General features: G+C 37.7%; 1 protein-coding gene across 1 annotated transcript in view; it reads left to right on the top strand.

Annotated features, from left to right (window-relative positions):
* LOC137633092 (mucin-2-like) overlaps positions 1 to 19,217 on the top strand; it is a 43,306-nt gene extending 24,089 nt beyond the window's left edge. Inside the window, exons 10-20 of the mRNA XM_068365253.1 lie at positions 1,377 to 1,508; positions 1,882 to 2,109; positions 2,312 to 2,515; positions 3,307 to 3,450; positions 3,871 to 4,170; positions 4,339 to 4,644; positions 7,278 to 7,868; positions 8,923 to 9,441; positions 15,832 to 16,113; positions 17,914 to 18,291; positions 19,102 to 19,217. Coding sequence (XP_068221354.1) covers positions 1,377 to 1,508; positions 1,882 to 2,109; positions 2,312 to 2,515; positions 3,307 to 3,450; positions 3,871 to 4,170; positions 4,339 to 4,644; positions 7,278 to 7,868; positions 8,923 to 9,441; positions 15,832 to 16,113; positions 17,914 to 18,291; positions 19,102 to 19,217 — 3,200 coding nt within the window. The remainder of the gene's footprint in view (positions 1 to 1,376; positions 1,509 to 1,881; positions 2,110 to 2,311; positions 2,516 to 3,306; positions 3,451 to 3,870; positions 4,171 to 4,338; positions 4,645 to 7,277; positions 7,869 to 8,922; positions 9,442 to 15,831; positions 16,114 to 17,913; positions 18,292 to 19,101) is intronic.
* The last annotated feature ends 714 nt before the right edge of the window (positions 19,218 to 19,931 follow it).

The raw sequence follows: 19,931 nt of genomic DNA, 5'->3' as shown, positions 1-19,931 counted from the left end.
ACTACAGGAAGTACCACTGCCACTACCACTGCTACTACTACAGGAACTACCACTGGTACTACTACAGGAAGTACCACTGCCACTACCACTGCTACTACTACAGGAACTACCACTGGTACTACTACAGGAAGTACCACTGCCACTACCACTGGTAATACTACAGGAACTACCACTGGTACTACTACAGGAAGTACCACTGCCACTACCACTGCTACTACTACAGGAACTACCACTGGTACTACTACAGGAAGTACCACTGCCACTACCACTGTACTACTACAGGAACTACCACTGGTACTACTACAGGAAGTACCACTGCCACTACCACTGGTACTACTACAGGAAATACCACTGCTACTACTACAGGAACTACCACTGGTACTACTACAGGAAGTACCACTGCCACTACCACTGCTACTACTACAGGAAATACCACTGCTACTACTACAGGAACTACCACTGCTACTACCACTGTACTACTACAGGAACTACCACTGGTACTACTACAGGAAGTACCACTGCCACTACCACTGCTACTACTACAGGAACTACCACTGGTACTACTACAGGAAACTACCACTGGTACTACTACAGGAAGTACCACTGCTACTACTACAGGAAATACCACTGCTACTACTACAGGAACTACCACTGGTACTACTACAAGAAGTACCACTGCCACTACCACTGCTACTACTACAGGAAATACCACTGCTACTACTACAGGAAACTACCACTGGTACTACTACAGGAAGTACCACTGCTACTACTACAGGAAATACCACTGCTACTACTACAGGAACTACCACTGGTACTACTACAGGAAGTACCACTGCCACTACCACTGCTACTACTACAGGAAATACCACTGCTACTACTACAGGAACTACCACTGGTACTACTACAGGAAATACCACTGCTACTACTACAGGAACTACCACTGCTACTACCACTGGTAATACTACAGGAACTACCACTGGTACTACTACAGGAAGTACCACTGCCACTACCACTGGTAATACTACAGGAACTACCACTGGTACTACTACAGGAAGTACCACTGCCACTACCACTGGTAATACTACAGGAACTACCACTGGTACTACTACAGGAAGTACCACTGCCACTACCACTGCTACTACTACAGGAAATACCACTGCTACTACTACAGGAACTACCACTGCCACTACCACTGGTACTACTACAGGAACTACCACTGGTACTACTACAGGAACTACCACTGCCACTACCACTGCTACTACTACAGGAACTACCACTGCTACTACTACAGGAACTACCACTGCTACTACTTACAGGAAGTACCACTGCCACTACCACTGGTACTACTACAGGAAATACCACTGCTACTACTACAGGAAATACCACTGCTACTACTACAGGAAATACCACTGCTACTACTACAGGAACTACCACTGGTACTTCTACAGAAAGTACCCCTGCCACTACCACTGGTACTACTACAGGAAATACCACTGCTACTACCACTGGTACTACTACAGGAAATACCACTGGTACTACTATAGGAACTACCACTGCTACTACGACTGGTAATACTACAGGAACTACCACTGGTACTATTACAGGAACTACTACTGCCACTACCACTGGTACTATTACAGGAAATACCACTGCTACTACCACTGGTACTACTACAGGAAGTACCACTGCCACTACGACTGGTATTACTACAGGAAATACCACTGGTACTACTACAGGAAACTACCACTGCTACTATTACAGGAAGTACCACTGGTACTACTACAGGAACTACTACTGCCACTACCACTGCTACTACTACAGGAACTACCACTGCTACTACTACAGGAAATACCACTGCTACTACCACTGGTACTATTACAGGAAATACCACTGGTACTACTATAGGAACTACCACTGCTACTACGATTGGTAATACTACAGGAACTACCACTGGTACTATTAAAGGAAATACCACTGCTACTACCACTGGTACTACTACAGGAAGTACCACTACCTCTACCACTGGTAATACTACAGGAACTACCACTGGTACTACTACAGGAAGTACCACTGCCACTACCACTGCTACTACTACAGGAAATACCACTGGTACTATTATAGGAACTACCACTGCTACTACGACTCTTAATACTACAGGAACTACCACTGTACTATTACAGGAACTACTACTGCCACTACCACTAGTAATATTACAGGAAATACCACTGCTACTACCACTGGTACTACTACAGGAAGTACCACTGCCACTACGACTGGTATTACTACAGGAAATACCACTGTACTACTACAGGAACTACCACTGCTACTACTAGAGGAAGCACCACTGCCACTACCACTGCTACTACTACAGGAACTACCACTGGTACTACTACAGGAACTACTACTGCCACTACCACTGGTACTATTACAGAAAATACCACTGCTACTACCACTGGTACTACTACAGGAAGTACCACTGGTGCAACTACAGGAAATACCACTGCTACTACCACTGGTACTACTACAGGAACTACCACTGCTACTACCACAGGAACTACCACTGCTACTACCACAGGAACTACCACTGCTACTACCACTGGTAATACTACAGGAACTAATACTGCCACTACCACTGCTACTACTACAAGAACTACCACTGCTACTACTACAGGAACTACCACTGCCACTACCACTGGTAATACTACAGGAACTACTACTGCCACTACCACTTCTACTACTACAGGAACTACCACTGCTACTACTACAGGAACTACCACTGCCACTACCACTGGTAATACTACAGGAACTACTACTGCCACTACCACTGCTACTACTAGAGGAACTACCACTGGTACTACTACAGGAACTACCACTGCCACTATCACTGGTACAACTACAGGAACTACCACTGGTACTACTACAGGAAGTACCACGGCCACTACCACTGGTACTACTACAGGAACTACTACTGCCACTACCACTGGTACTATTACAGGAACTACCACTGGTACTACTACAGCAAATACCACTGGTACTACTACAGGAAGTACCACTGCCACTACCACTGGTACTACTACAGGAAATACCACTGCTACTACCACTGGTACTACTACAGGAAATACCACTGGTACTACTACAGGAACTACCACTGCTACTACGACTGATAATACTATAGGAACTACCACTGGTACTACTACAGGAAGTACCACTGCCAATACGACTGGTACTACTACAGGAAATACCACTGCTACTACTACAGAACTACCACTGCTACTACTACAGGAAGTACCACTGGTACTACTACAGGAACTACTACTGCTACTACCACTGGTACAACTACAGGAACTATCACTGGTACTACTACAGGAAGTACCACGGCCACTACCACTGGTACTTCTACAGGAAATAACACTGCTACTACTACTGGTAATACTACAGGAAATACCACTGGTACTACTACAGGAACTACCACTGCTACTACGACTGGTAATACTACAGGAACTACCACTGGTACTACTACAGGAAGTACCACTGCCACTACGACTGGTACTACTACAGGAAGTACCACTGCCACTACGACTGGTACTACTACAGGAAATACCACTGCTACTACTACAGGAACTACCACTGCTACTACTACAGGAAGTACCACTGGTACTACTACAGGAACTACCACTGCTACTACGACTGGTAATACTACAGGAACTACCACTGGTACTACTACAGGAAGTACCACTGCCACTACGACTGGTACTACTACAGGAAGTACCACTGCCACTACGACTGGTACTACTACAGGAAATACCACTGCTACTACTACAGAAACTACCACTGCTACTACTACAGGAAGTACCACTGGTACTACTACAGGAACTACTACTGCCACTAACACTGGTACAACTACAGGAACTACCACTGGTACTACTCCAGGAAGTATCACGGCCACTACCACTGGTACTACTACAGGAACTACCACTGCCACTACCACTGGTACTACTACAGGAAATAACATTGCTACTACCACTGGTACTACTACAGGAACTATTACTGCCACTACCACTGGTACTACTACAGGAACTACCACTGCCACTATCAATGGTACTACTACAGGAAATAACACTGCTACTACCACTGGTAATACTACAGGAACTACCACTGCCACTACCACTGGTACTACTACAGGAAATAACACTGCTACTACCACTGGTAATACTACAGGAACTACCACTGGTACTACTACAAGAACTACTACTGCCACTACCACTGGTACTACTATAGGAAGTACCACTGCCACTACCACTGGAACTACTACAGGAAATACCACTGTTACTACTACAGGAACTACCACTGGTACTACTACAGAAACTACCACTGCTAATACTACAGGAACTACCAATGCTACTACAACTGGAAATACCACTGCTACTACTACAGGAAGTACCACTGCTACTACCACTGGTACTACTGCAGGAACTACCACTGGTACTGCTACAGGAACTACCACTGCCACTACCACTGGTACTACTACAGGAACTACCAATGCTACTACTACAAGAACTACCAATGCTACTACTACAGGAACTACCAATGCCACTGGCATTATTACAGAATCTACCACTGCCCTTATTTCAACAAATACCACAGGTACATCTACCACTTAAACTACCCCAGGTTCGACTGATAGAACTATCACTGGCACAACTTCAACCATTTACAAATGAATGTGTCAATGACACTGTCAATAAATCCTGGCTTCAGTGCGGCATTGGATATTTTGCTGATTCAACAAATATTTCTCTCTAAGAAAATGTCTAAAATTAAGAATGGACTTTATTTCTGACGCTAGCTCTGCTTTAATGGATTTGGACTCTGTGCTTTATTCTTGCAAACTCCATATTATTAGTGCTTCTATTACTAACTACCGTACCACTAAAGATTAAAATTACAATAATCAGGACAAGCAATGATTTAAATTCTTTGCACTATCTTGAACTTTTCTTTAAAAGGAAACATTTATGGACATGGTCTGCCGATCAGTTTTACAAAAACAAAATCACCAATTTAGTATGGGGAGTGAGAGTAGTCATACCCTAGTGAGAGGTTTTGTAGTTAGGAACGGGAGGGGGTGGGAAAGATAATGTTCTTGGCCCATTACTTTTCATACTATATACACATGACATGTGGGTTAGCCTAGAAAACAAGCTTGTTGCATATGCAGATGATGCTACTCTCTTTGCATCAATTCCATCCCCTGAATGTAGATCTATGGTTGGTGAATCCCTTAATAGAGATTCAGCTAGAATTAGTGCATGGTGCAAATTATGGGGTATGAAGTTGAATCCTAACAAAACTCAAAGTATGATTGTAAGTAGGTCAAGGACGGTGGCTCCTCAACATCCGGATCTCAGTATTGATAATGTTTCTTTAAATATGTATGACTCTTTCAAAATTTTAGGTGTGATTCTCGACAGTAAATTTACTTTTGAGAATCATATAAGGTCTGTGTCTTCTTCAATTGCACAAAAAATAGGCTTATTGAGAAAGTCTTCCAAGATTTTCGGTGATCAATCTATTCTGAAGAAGTGTTTTAATTCTTTCATTCTACCTTGTTTTGAGTATTGTTTTCCTGTCTGGTGTTCAGCTGCTGATTCTCATCTTAATTTGTTGGACAGAAACTTACGGTCTATTAAATTTCTTATTCCTGATCTAGATACCAATCTCTGTCACCATCGTTCAATTAGTTCATTATGCATATTGCATAAGATTTCTCATAACTCTGACCATCCTTTACATTCAGATCTCCCTGGACAATTTTATCCTGTTCGTAATACTAGGCAGGCAGTTAATTCTAATAGCCAGGCCTTCTCCATCATGAGGCTCAATACTACACAGTATTCTAGAAGTTTTATTCCAGCTGTTACCAAGTTATGGAATGATCTTCCTAATCGGGTGGTTGAATCAGTAGACCTTCAAAAGTTCAAAGTTGGAGCAAATGCTTTTTTTGTTGACCAGGCGGACATGAGTCTTTTTATAGTTTATTTATGACATATTTGTTTTTGATGTTGTTAATAGTTTATATATGACATGTCTGTTTTGACATTGTTACTTATTTTAGAATGATTTATTGTTTTTTTGTTCTCTTCATTTATTTATTTCCTTATTTCCTTTCCTCACTGGGCTATTTTTCCCTGTTGGAGCCCCTGGGCTTATAGCATTTTGCTTTTCCAACTAGGGTTGTAGCTTGGATAATAATAATAATAATAATAATAATAATAATAATAATAATAATAATAATAATAATAATAATAATACTTTTAGAATAGATAGCGAAATGTTTCACTTGCCTGAAGATATTTAATGAATTTTCATTGTTTTTTGCTGTAGCATAAACATTGCTGGATTCTTTGCTTGATTGTAAGTTATTCTACAGGTGGCCTGGAACATTGCAAATTGGTAGACAAAACTTATGATTATTGTATTGCCTTTTCTTTTGCATTAAATTTCCGTTCACGTCTTGGAATTTTACATGAAATGTTTATCTTACAATTTTTCCATCCTGTATTGAATCTGGAAACGTTCATAATTATATCAAAGTCTTCATGCATCATTCATATAGACTTTTCTTATCCCCTTTAGTTATATATAATGAGACCCTAATCTATTAGGGACCTAATAATTGGGTGAACTGAGAAAATATTCTTAAGAAAATATATCTTTTTCAAATATATAAACATATAGCACCTTATTGGCTATTTCAGGATCAACTTCCCAATGATATCTTTGTCCAATTGAAATAATATATATATATATATATATAGAGAGAGAGAGAGAGAGAGAGAGAGAGAGAGAGAGAGAGAGAGAGAGAGAGAGAGAGAGAGAGAGAGAGATTAAAGAATAAAAAATAAACCGAAGAGAAAAAAATATATTGCGAATTGATATAAAATACACATAATAATTCCTACTATATTACAAGAACTGGAGCTCGCATATAAAATATTATTAATAAAAGTATCAACAGTGTAACACAATACACCAATGGAGCTATGCTATATTCGACAATGGATAAAACCACTGGCATTACCTCTGACACTGCTGTATGAACTAACATTTCAAACACTTGTAAACATCATACGAACTACCTATTATAACTTGTACTACCTCTTGTAGCATGTACTACCTCTTGTAGCATGCACTACCTCTTGTAGCATGCACTACCTCTTGTAGCATGCACTACCTCTTGTAGCATGTGCTACCTCTTGTAGCATGCACCACAACAGGAACTACCACTGGCACTACTATAGGAACTACCACTGGTACTGCAACAGGAACTACTAATAGTACAATTACTGCAACCACCACTGGCAAAACTACAGGAACTACTACTGGTACCACTACTGGAACTACAACTGGGACAATAACAGGTACTTCCACTGGTAATAGTACGCAAACTGCCACTACTACTACTACTACCACTACAGAAACTACCACTGGCACTACTACAGGAACTATCACAGGTACTACACTAGGAACTACTGCTGGTACAACTACTGCAACTACCACTGGCACAACTACAGAATCTACCACCAGCACTACTACAGGAACTACCACTGGTACTACAACAGGAACTACTACTGGTACAACTACTGCAACTACCACAACTACAGGTACTACCACTGGTAATACAACAGCAGCCACTACTGGTACAATTACAGGTATTATTACTGGGACTACAACAGGAACTACCACTGGTACAACTACTGCAACTACCACTAGTGCAACTACGGGTACTACCACTGGTACCACTACTGGAACTACAACTGGTACTACTACAGGAACTACCACTGGTACTACAACAGGAACTACTACTGGTACAACTACTGCAACTATTATTATTATTATCATTACTTGCTAAGCTACAACCCTAGTTGGAAAAGCAGGATGCTATAAGCCCAGGGGCTCCAACAGAGAAAATACCTCAGTGAGGAAAAGGAATAAAGAAAAATAAAATATTTTAAGAGCAACAATATTAAAATAAATATCACTTTATAAACTATAAAAACAGTATGCCCGAGTGTACCCTCAAGCAAGAGAACTCCACCCCAAGACAGTGGAAGACCATGGTACAGAGGCTATGGCACTACCCAAGATTAGAGAACAATGGTTTGATTTTGGAGTGTCCTTCTCCTAGAAGAGCTGCTTACCATAGCTAAAGAGTCTCTTCTACCCTTACAAAGAGGAAAGTGGTCACTGAACAATTACAGTGCAGTAAGAACAATTGTTTGGTAATCTCAGTGTTGTCAGGTGTATGAGGACAGAGGAGAATATGTAGAGAATAGGCCAGACTATTCGGTGTGTGAGTGTGTAGGCAAATGGGAAAATGAACCCTAACCAGAGAGAAGGATCCAATGTACTACTGTCTGTCCAGTCAAAAGACCCCATAACTCTCTAGTGGTAGTATCTCAACAGGTGGCTGATGCCCTGGTCAACCTACTACCTACAAATGAAGCCCAGATTAAGCTATAGCTGACAAATCCTATAAAAAAACTAATAAAATACTCTAGGTTGAAGCAAATGACAGACTGTATAAATACTTCGTGATTGACAAGTGTACTGCAAGCATGCATATGCCATATCAGTTACTATACAAGGCCATATGCTTGGCAATAGTATATTTGGGGGTGAGGCAATTGGAATGGGGGCGAATGGTACATCATTTTGAGTGAACTTCAAGGGGAAAGCCAGATGGACTACAGTAGAGGCTTCATTGAAACAGGTATGTATGTTGTTGCTGTGCGCAACATGCGCAGGTCATTATCTGAGCATGACAGGGTGTTCAGTAAGCGAACAAATTAATTGAGCATTATCTAAAATCTATGCAGTTCACCCTGTCTACATGATTTCAAAGTAGTGGCACAACTACAGGCACTACTACTGGTACCACTACTGGAACTACAATTGGCACAACAGGTACTTCCATTGGTACTAGAACGGGAACTACCACTGCTACTACCATTGGCACTACTACAGGAACTACCACTGGTACTACTACAGGAACTACCACTGCTACTACCATTGGCACTACTACAGGAACTACCACTGGTGCTACAGCAGGAACTACCACTGGCACAACAACAGGTAATACCACTGGCACTACTACAGGAACTACCACTGGCACAACTACAATTACTCCCACTGGAAACACAACAGGAACTACTACTGGTCCAACAACTGGTACAACTACTGCAATTACCACTGGCACAATTACAGGAACTACCACTGCTACTTCTGCAGGAACTACCGATGCTAATTCTACAGGAACTACTACTGCTACAACCACTGGAACTATGACAGGTACAACTTCTGGTACTACTCATTTAACTACCCCAAGTACAACTACAGGAATTAACACTGACACAGCTTCAACAGTTTCCAAATGTATGGGTCAATAAAACACAGTCAAAACAACATTGCCTTAGTACAGCATTGCAGTTACTGCTGATTCTTGGAATATTTCTCATGAATGACAGAGGCAAGGGACAGTGAAGTCACCCTATCTAGAAGTACAATGTCCTAGTGACTGACCATATATACATATGATTTGCATCCCAGGCCCCTCTCCACCCAAGTTAGGACCAAAGAGTTTGCAGCGACCAAAGGAACTAACGAGTCTGAGCAATCACCAGTCAGGGACGTTACCACATCTTCCCTCACAATCCTAATTACAAATGGATTCAGTTTTAAGGAGCTAACATTCATACTAATGTTGTTCTAATTTACTGCGGCCTCTGGCTTTGCTTCAATGGATTTGGACTAATATGCCTAATCCAAATTAGTTCCTAGGTACAGCACTTTTGTCGAGGGGCAAAAATCTGTACATCGAAACTGTATCTGATATGCAATTCTGGTTTGTTGAATGATGTTGGCAAATAACTGATCCTTTCACTAAAGTAATCATCTTTCCAAGGCTCATAAATAATAAGATAGATGTGATGAACGTAACATTTTCAAGGAAAATCGTACATATTTTTTTTAATAATAATAGAATATATAACAATTGTGGATAGGGAGAGTTTGTGTTCTGCTGAGATTGTGTAGAAATGGTTGGTCTTTCTCATGGAAGCAACTTGTTTGCTATAAATGTGACTGCCCAGGAGCTGGTACTGATGAAATAATTTTCTGATTTTCCAACCTACTGATCTTAACGTTTTATATTGAGGTTATGTAAGGAACAAAGACAGGAAAACAAAAGTGCCATTGGAAAGCTAATTGAATTTTCTATATACCACGAAATGAAAAGTATATATATTGTTAGAATGATATTAAGGAAACGCCATAGGAAAACAAACAAAGGTTTTTTTCTTTTTTAATTGGTAACTTATGCTAAGTTTTTTTGTAGAATCATTCATATATTTACGCTCTATTACGTGGGATCTAAAAGTAGGTACAATGGCCTTTTCAATGATGTATGGGACATGAAAATTGCCATTATTTACATATGCACAATTCGGCTTTCAAAAGATTATTTATGGGAGCATAAATTATTGTACATTTCTTTGGGTCACGGCTATAAATATATGTTTACATTTTTCATAACTTTACAATAAAATAAAACTGGAATTGAAAAGGTGATAAAACTTTCTATAAAATTCCAAAATAAAATCAATGGGTGCTCCTAGAAAGAAAATAATTGATGATAAAAGAAAGTTACACAGTTGAGAGAGAGAGAGAGAGAGAGAGAGAGAGAGAGAGAGAGAGAGAGAGAGAGAGAGAGACCAGCAATTACTGCCAGGTTAAAAAAACACAGGATATAAACACATGAGTGAATGACACTCAATGCACGTATCCGATGGCGAGCACACTCTGTCCCTACAGGAAGAGCAAAGGGAATGAGGGTCTACTTCGGGCTTGGAAAGGAACACTCCACACGACTTTCCGGCTCTAGGCCCAGGACAACGGCGGATCTCCTCCATCGCACACAACCACAGGGCACAGGAACGAAGAGAATCAACAAGGAATACACTTGGGAAGCACAAGGACGGGCAGTGAACACGCAAAAACACAAGGGATAAGCACAGAGATACCACGCGGTAACCACGCGGGACACACGAGTCGGGACACAAAGGGTCGTAAGAGACGAGAGCGGCATGATGGTATCATAACGCGACCAGAGAACTTACTGGCTAACGGGACCCAAGCTGACGCCGACCTAGCTCAGGTCTACCCTCGGGGCACGTTCTCTTACTCCCGGGTTAGCCCTCCATAGAAAACGGGCGTAGGGTATACTACACAAAACTCTGGTCGGTAGAGAGGAGATTACAGGTAACTCCTAAGAAAGTAGTTCGAGGTAAGTATTTGTGTTGGAACAAACACAGGATATAAACACACGAGTGAATGAATAGGCTACAGTTATTTGATATGGAGGAGGAAAACTGAATATCATAATCAGAGAATCTGACAAGCGGAGACATATTTGAATAGAAAGTACGGCTTCTGGTTGCGTTGTTGATAGAAAAAGGAATTTTTTTTATTTATATAAGTAAATATTTTTATATTTTGTCATAGAACATGTGAAAGTACAAATGCCCGTTTTAGTGATATATGATACATGTACATTGCAATTATTTATCCACCCACAAACACACCTATAAAAGGGATCTTGACGTAGGAAAAATCTATTTCTGGGTGAGAACCCTGTGCCGCCCAGTGAAATAGCTCCTTTAACATCATTTCTAAGGTAAAAACTGCTATGAATCTACCAGAGAAAAATTTGTATAGGAATGCTAGGTTGAACCCAGCTCGCTCACCTTAATAAGGTGTCGGTATACTACTGTACTGGGGCGTGAATTAATCACAACCAGAGGCCTCGCACCATTTAGATATCTCCTGTCAATATCCCCGAACAGCGAGGTGCCGTTCAACATCCTACTACTACTAGCAATCCCACGCCAGTGACGTCACTCCTTTTTATAGCACGCGCTTTTTAAGCCTTAATTTGCCTTAGTGTGTGAATTTCGCTGGGTTTTTTTCTGGATTTACCTCAAGATGTCGGACTCCACTGATAAAACAAATATTTACATTTAATCACACCAACACCCATATTGCCCCACTGATTTTCGGGTGAATAAGAATATTCACTTTTTTTTCATAATTACTCGTAACCAATAACGTTTAAAAAAAAAACCAAAATACCAATGGAAAGCTGAATAAATTTTCCATATGCTTCAACATATAATCAATTAGTGTCCCCGCCCCCCCCCCCCAAATAAAAAAATAAAAAGTTGAGCAACTGCAGCTGGAAGACAGACAACGATTATGTTGATTCCTAATTATTTTTTTTTATACATTTGTATAGAAGAAATGAAACAAAGCATTGCCTATTCAAATTGAAACAATGGAACAAGAGCATTGTTTTATAACAAAATAAATATGCCATACACATGAAGTATACATATATATATATATATATATATATATATATATATATATATGAATATATGATAAATTTTGCACATTTAGACATGTTTTTTTTTCATATTCAAATAAGCCATATATTTCTTTATACATTTATGTTTGGATTCTTTTAACAACCTCGGGATCTGAGCCCCAGGCGAAATCACACAGAGACAAGAGCTTGTGACCGGCCGGGAATCGAACCCTGGTCCGGAAAACTTGTATACAGTGACTAAACCACTTGGCCACGTGGTTTAGTCACTGTCTATACAAGTTTGCCGTACCAGGGTTCGACTCCCGGCCGGTCACAAGCTCTTGTCTTTGTGTGATTTCGCCTGGGGCTCAGATCCTGAGGTCGTTAAGAGAATCCAAACATTAATGTATCAAAAATATATGGCTTATTTGGATATATATATATATATACTGTGTATATATATATATATATATATATATATATATATATATATATATATATATATATATATACACATACATATATAAAATAAATAAAAGTGAAGAGTAATTCTTAAATGCACAGTACTATACACAGGCTACACATGCACCATTCATTCCAGAACTTTTAATCGGGGTACTTACTCTGTTGTTTCTCCTGGACGTTTCAGTTGCTACCTGTTAAAGATGGTAAATAATTAATAATCATTACAAGTACTCATGATTACTCAAGAAATGCTTGAAAACACTGTCAAACAATAATTCACTACAAAAGAAATGCAAAAAAAAAAAAAAATAATAATAATAATTATAAACAATTTTCTTGTGTGAACAAAGAAAAACAGGGTCAAACAACCAGGTGATTATTCACATTTATTTCTCGCTAAAACAAAATAAATACGTCCTTGTTTATGCACAATATCTTCGGATAGTTGTTTCCGGGGGTTGGAACCCCGTGAAACCTGACGGTAATTCTCTTGTAATATCAATCGCAGAAATATTATACAGTAGAAAGTTGCCAGAAGGAACTTCCTTCAGGACGACATGGCTCGAGCCCAAAAAGATTATTTGTAAGTATTCAAATACATTCAGGAAAAACTGGGGAACACTATCAAAACAATAATTATATCAAAAATTGCTTTCTTTCAATCCCTTAGAATAAATATTTTTGATAAGCCATTGTAACTGAGTAATTAGTTATTTTCTTCTGCTTTTTTTTCCATTTAGTCATAAATTTCGTAAAAAAAAAAAAAAAGTTTTGGAATTAATGAGAAGTTCATCAGTTTTGAAAAATTCATCTTTTGAAAAAACCTACCTTCTCAATCATGAAATTGAATATCTAAATTTACGAGGCAAACTAAATCTCAGTTTTCAGTTCTCCATTAGATTAATAATAATCAATTGCATAGATTTTAACTTTAGTTCATTGTCATTCTAATCATAATAGAACCACAACATTACAAGAACATTTGTTGACCAGGCGGACGTGAGTCCTTTTATAATTTATTTATGACATATTTGTTTTTGATGTTGTTAATAGTTTATATATGACATGTCTGTTTTGACGTTGTTACTTATTTTAGAATGATTTATTGTTAATTTGTTCTCTTCATTTATTTATTTCCTTTTTTCCTTTCCTCACTGGGCTATTTTCCCCTGTTGGAGCCCCTGGGCTTATAGCATCTTGCTTTTCCAACTAGGGTTGTAGCTTGGATAGTAATAATAATAATAATACCATATGAACAATCATAAATAGCCAACACTGTAACATGTTACACCACTGGACATATACTATATGATATTATGTTATGTTAGACACTGGATAAACCTATTGTAATTATATCTGCCACTCCTGTATGAACTATTACAATGATTCACCAACTATTAAATATTACCACAGTCCCTATTATAAAGAATAACACTGAAATATCATAAAAAATAGACCTTTCCAAACATCACACGGACTACCACTTGTAGCATGTACTACCTCTCGTAGCATGTACGACCTTTTGTAGCAAGTGGTACCTCTTGAAAGTGCTACCTCTTGTAGCATGTACTACCTCTCATAGCATGTACGACCTCTTGTAGTATGTACTACCTCTTGTAACAAGTACTATCTCTTGTAGCATGTACTACCTCTCGTAGCATGTACGACCTCTTGTAGCAAGTGGTGCCTCTTGTAGAAAGTGCTACCTCTTGTAGCATGTACTACCTCTCGTAGCATGTACGACCTCTTGTAGCAAGTGGTGCCTCTTGTAGAAAGTGCTACCTCTTGTAGCATGTACTACCTCTCGTAGCATGTACGACCTCTCATAGCATGTACGACCTCTTGTAGTATGTACTACCTCTTGTAACAAGTACTACCTCTTGTAGCATGTACTACCTCTCATAGCATGTACGACCTCTTGTAGCAAGTGGTGCCTCTTGTAGAAAGTGCTACCTCTTGTAGCATGTACTACCTCTTGTAGCATGTACTACCTCTCGTAGCATGTACGACCTCTCATAGCATGTACGACCTCTTGTAGTATGTACTACCTCTTGTAACAAGTACTACCTCTTGTAGCATGTACTACCTCTCATAGCATGTACGACCTCTTGTAGCAAGTGGTGCCTCTTGTAGAAAGTGCTACCTCTTGTAGCATGTACTACCTCTCGTAGCATGTACGACCTCTCATAGCATGTACGACCTCTTGTAGTATGTACTACCTCTTGTAACAAGTACTACCTCTTGTAGCATGTACTACCTCTCATAGCATGTACGACCTCTTGTAGTATGTACTACCTCTTGTAACAAGTACTACCTCTTGTAGCATGTACATCTAAGCTTGAGGTGAATGTCTCAGGAACCCAATGTTTCTTATTGAATTTTAAATTGAATTGTCTGCCCTACTCTGCAATCGAATCTTATATCAATTATTCATTTCTCCACCAGCTTTAGTAGGCCTCTCTTTCTTTAAATTTGCTCCAGATACCAGTTTAGACGTGATTTATATAATGCTTTCTTCCTCAAGACCACAACTGGATGGTTTAGCTCTTGCATTTAATTACAAGTTTCCTTTCCAGTTTCGAAAATATTAACAATTGTGGTCTTGCTCGTCTTAGTTACGATTTCGAAACTTTTCATATGTTATAAAATGTCCCATATATGAAAAATATACATTTGCTTTCTTTCTAAAGACATGTGAATGGGTTAGGAGAATAATAAAAACAGAAACTATATTTCTCAGAGTTAAGACATCAACTTACGGCGTACATTTCTAGATGTAACATAACATATTCTAAAAATATTCTTAAAAAAAAACTAATAATCTTATAAAAATAGTAAAAAAGAAAACATTAAGTAATCTTAATAAAAAAAAATATTGAAGAGAGATGAAAGGATTGTATATATCCAATTGAAGAATTCTATATAATCATTTGATTTTTAAGGACCAACCATAGATACTACTACTGGAACTCCTACTGACACAACTACAGGTACTACCATTGGTAAAACTACTGGAACTACAACTGGTGTAACTACAGGTACTACCACTGGTAAAACTACTGGAGCTACAGCTGGCACAACTACAGTTACTACCACTGGTACTACAACAGGAACGACAACTGACACTACTACAGGTACTACCTCTGGTACAGGAACTACAACTGGTACAACTACAGTTACTACCAATGGTACTACAACAGGAACTACAACTAGCACTACTACCGGTAGTTTGGGTTTAAAGAGGGAACTTCCACTAGTGATGCATGCTTACTTTTTAAGGAAATGATAAACAGATACACAAGAATGGGTGAAAAAGATTTTGGCCTGTTCATCGACCTTTCTAGGGCTTTTGATACTGTTAATCATTTCTTGTTGGGTGATATAATGATTAAAAGAAATGTACCACCAGATATTGTTCTACTTCTAATGAATTACCTGAGAAACCAAAGAGCACGAGTTTTATGGAATGGGAATAAAGGGAAATATTTTTATATAGATACTGGTGTTAGACAGGGAGGTATACTTTCTCCTTTTCTATTTAAATTGTATATTGACCATATTTTGGAAGAAATTGTAAAAATAGATAAAGGATGCAAATTGGGTGTATTACGAGTGAACACCATAGCCTATGCTGATGACATTGTTTTGTTGGCTGATACCAAAGATAATCTAAGCCTATTATATGAAAATTTAAAAGGAAAAATTGAAAAGGTGAAACTTATTATAAACACAAATAAAACAAAATGTATGATATTCAAAAGGGCGGGTTTGGCTTCAAACCCAGTGAAGGTAACTCTTGGAGATGATGAGTTGGAAGTAGTAGAGGGTTATAAATATTTAGGTTTTCACATTGGAAATGACTTAATGGATATTTCGGATGTCAAAGTCAGGCTAAATTCTTTTTATTCTAAATTTAATTGGCTTTTTCGAAATTTTAATAATATATCTATTGAAGTGTTTTTATACCTATTTAATTCTTATTGTAATCCTGATTATGGACTATCTGTTTGGAATATTGGCAAACTATTCAGAAAGCAGATTTTTAAAGGGTTTGAAGTAGCTTATGGTAAAGCATTAAAGAAGATGGTTGGGCTGCCTATATGTACAAGTAGTCGTGATGTGGCTGATATGTGCAATAAGCTACTGTTAAGACCTCATGTTTTGTATGTGCAAGCCAGGTATTTTAAAAGACTTTTTAAAACTTCAAATCATATTCTTCGACTTGGCATGAGTTTTCTACGAGACGGTGAGATTTTTTGTTCATTGTTAACTTACCTTGGGGGAGTGTATGGTGTTGATTTTTTTGAAAATGATATTGATTGCATAGGGTCTCGTCTTCACTGGGTGCAGAGGCATGATGTTCGCTCGGGAACTGAAGTTGGTCATTTATAGGGGATATCATGTATCAAAAAAGAGAAAGAAAGAAAAAAAAATATAGTTGACGTGGCTATGAATTGTACATACTAATATGTAACTTTTGGTTTTTATCTTTGTCATAGTGAATTTATTGGGATCTTTAAATGCATATTTATGTCTTTTTTTTTGATAATTTTATATTATTTTGTATCTTATGCATTATATGACTTTTTATCCTTTTAAGAAATGAAAATGTTCAATGTATTCAGAAACCCAATCTTTTTATTGATAAAACTAGTTCATAGTTCAAAAAGTCATTCTAAATTTACTTACTTATTTATCTATTTTAAACTTATTCTATATCGTTTATATCTGCTGACAAATGATGAGGTTATATTTTTGTTTCTAATATTTCCTTTTCTTTTTTTTTTTATTCTAAAATAGAAATAGTGTTTTATGTATACAAATTATCATCTCAAAATTTTACATTTTCAATTTTTTGCGATTCTATAGCAAATTTAAAAATTATATTGTTTATTCCTTATTTTTGCTTTTATAGATAAAAAAATATGTTTTTTCTACTAATGTTTATTATAAAGAATTGTATTTATCTATGTATATTAAGTATACGAAATAAAGTTGATTGATTGATTGATTGACTACTACAGGTACTACCAATGATACTACAACAGGAACTACCACTGGTACAACTACAAGTACTACCTCTAGTACAGGAACTACAACTGGTACAACTACAGGTACTACCAATGGTGCTACAAAAGGAATTACCACTGGTACAACTACAGGTACTACTAATGGTACTACAACAGGAACTACAACTGACACTACTACAGGTACTACCAATGCTACTACAACAGGAACTACGACTGGCACTACAGCAGGTACTACCACTGGTACTACAACAGGAACTACCACTGGTACAACTACAGGTACTACCACTGGTACCACAACAGGAACTACACCTGGCACTATAATAGGTACTACCACTGGTACTACAACAGGTACTACCACTGGTACAACTACAGGTACTACCACTGGTACTATAACATGAACTACTAAAGGAACTACCACTGGAACTACAACTGGTACTACAGCAGGAACTACTATTGGAACTACCACTTGAACTACAACTGGTACCACTACAGTCACAACATCAGGAACTTAAACTACCCCAGGTGCGACAGCTGAAACTAATACTGGCATAACCTCAACCTTTTCCAAATGCATGAGTAGATGAAATAGTCAAAATGACATGATTTTAATATGGAAATTCAGTTTTTTTTTTTTTTTTTTTTTTTTTTTTTTTTTTTTTTTTTTTTTTTTTTTTTTTTTTTTTTTTTTTTTGCTGATTCTAGCCAAATTTCCCTCTGAGAAAATGTCTACTTATCGATGGATTCAGTTTAAAGTAACATGTAATGGTTTTATTATCTTGAAAATGTTTACTGATGATGGCTTTAAATTTAATGGGTTTTTAGTGTGTTGTTTTCTTTTTTAACACTCGTGTTTTATTCATTTAACATAGACACTTGATAATAAAATTAGAATATTCTAGACAAGGAATGATACAACGTTCTTGCACTAACATGAACTTTTATTTCAAGGCAAGTTTTAGTTTTGACATTATGTTATATATATAAAATTAAAGTCAAAACTAGAATGAAACTTTATCTTATTCTTCAAATCTATTCTGTAAAGATTATTTAACATAAAGTATTAACAGATTTAGAATAGATTTTGAAAGGTTTCCTCCAATTTAAGCTAAGTAATAAATATCTTTTGGTCTTAAGACTTGTCATTTTTTGATGATTACTCTAATTATTAATTTCATTCTACAGGTGTCCTTGAACAGTGCCAACAGGCACTGTGCCAATTTCATGACACGGACAAACCTTATGATTATTATATTGCGTCTTATCTCATTAGGTTTCCTTTAGAATCTTGGACATTTTAGAAGTAATGTACAATCCGTCCATCAATTACTGAATCTGGAAATATTTATGACTATAATGTACAATGTATTTATGATTATTATGTATATATGTATAATTATATCACTCTTGTTGCACTATTGTATAATTATATAATTCTTGTAGCACCATCCGTATAGAATGTAATTTACCTTTAGTTAAACGAGTTCTTTTATATATTACCATAAAAATATTGTACAATAAAAACTAATCTATTGGTATGTCATTTAAAGACCTGTCACAGATAAGACAAATAAAAGATAACAATGGTATAGTTCTAGCAGAAGAGAATGAAATTAAAAGAAGGTGGGAAACTTATTTTGAAGGACTATTGAATGTGGAGAACCCAAGAACAGTAATTGAAGATGGACTCCCAAACGAGGCAGTTACCATAGGAGTGACTAGAAGAGAAGTAGAACAAGCAGTAAAGAAGATGAAAAATAGTAAAGCTGCAGGACCGGATAATATACCAGTAGAGGTATGGAAGAGTCTTGAAGAGGAAGGCATAGATATCTTGTGGGACCTGACGTAGAAGATCTTCAATCAGGAAAAGATGCCAGAGGAATGGAGAAGAAGCCTAATCCTTCCCATATATAAGGGAAAGGGAGACATCCAGGAATGTGGCAACTACAGACATATAAAGTTGATAAGCCATACTATGAAAATGTGGGAGAAGATCATTGAGAAGAGACTCAGAG

This window comes from Palaemon carinicauda, chromosome 42 (genome assembly GCF_036898095.1).
Source record: "Palaemon carinicauda isolate YSFRI2023 chromosome 42, ASM3689809v2, whole genome shotgun sequence".
Taxonomy (NCBI): domain Eukaryota; kingdom Metazoa; phylum Arthropoda; class Malacostraca; order Decapoda; family Palaemonidae; genus Palaemon; species Palaemon carinicauda.
Note: the sequence above shows the minus strand (reverse complement) of the source record. Positions and strands in the feature narration are given on the sequence as shown.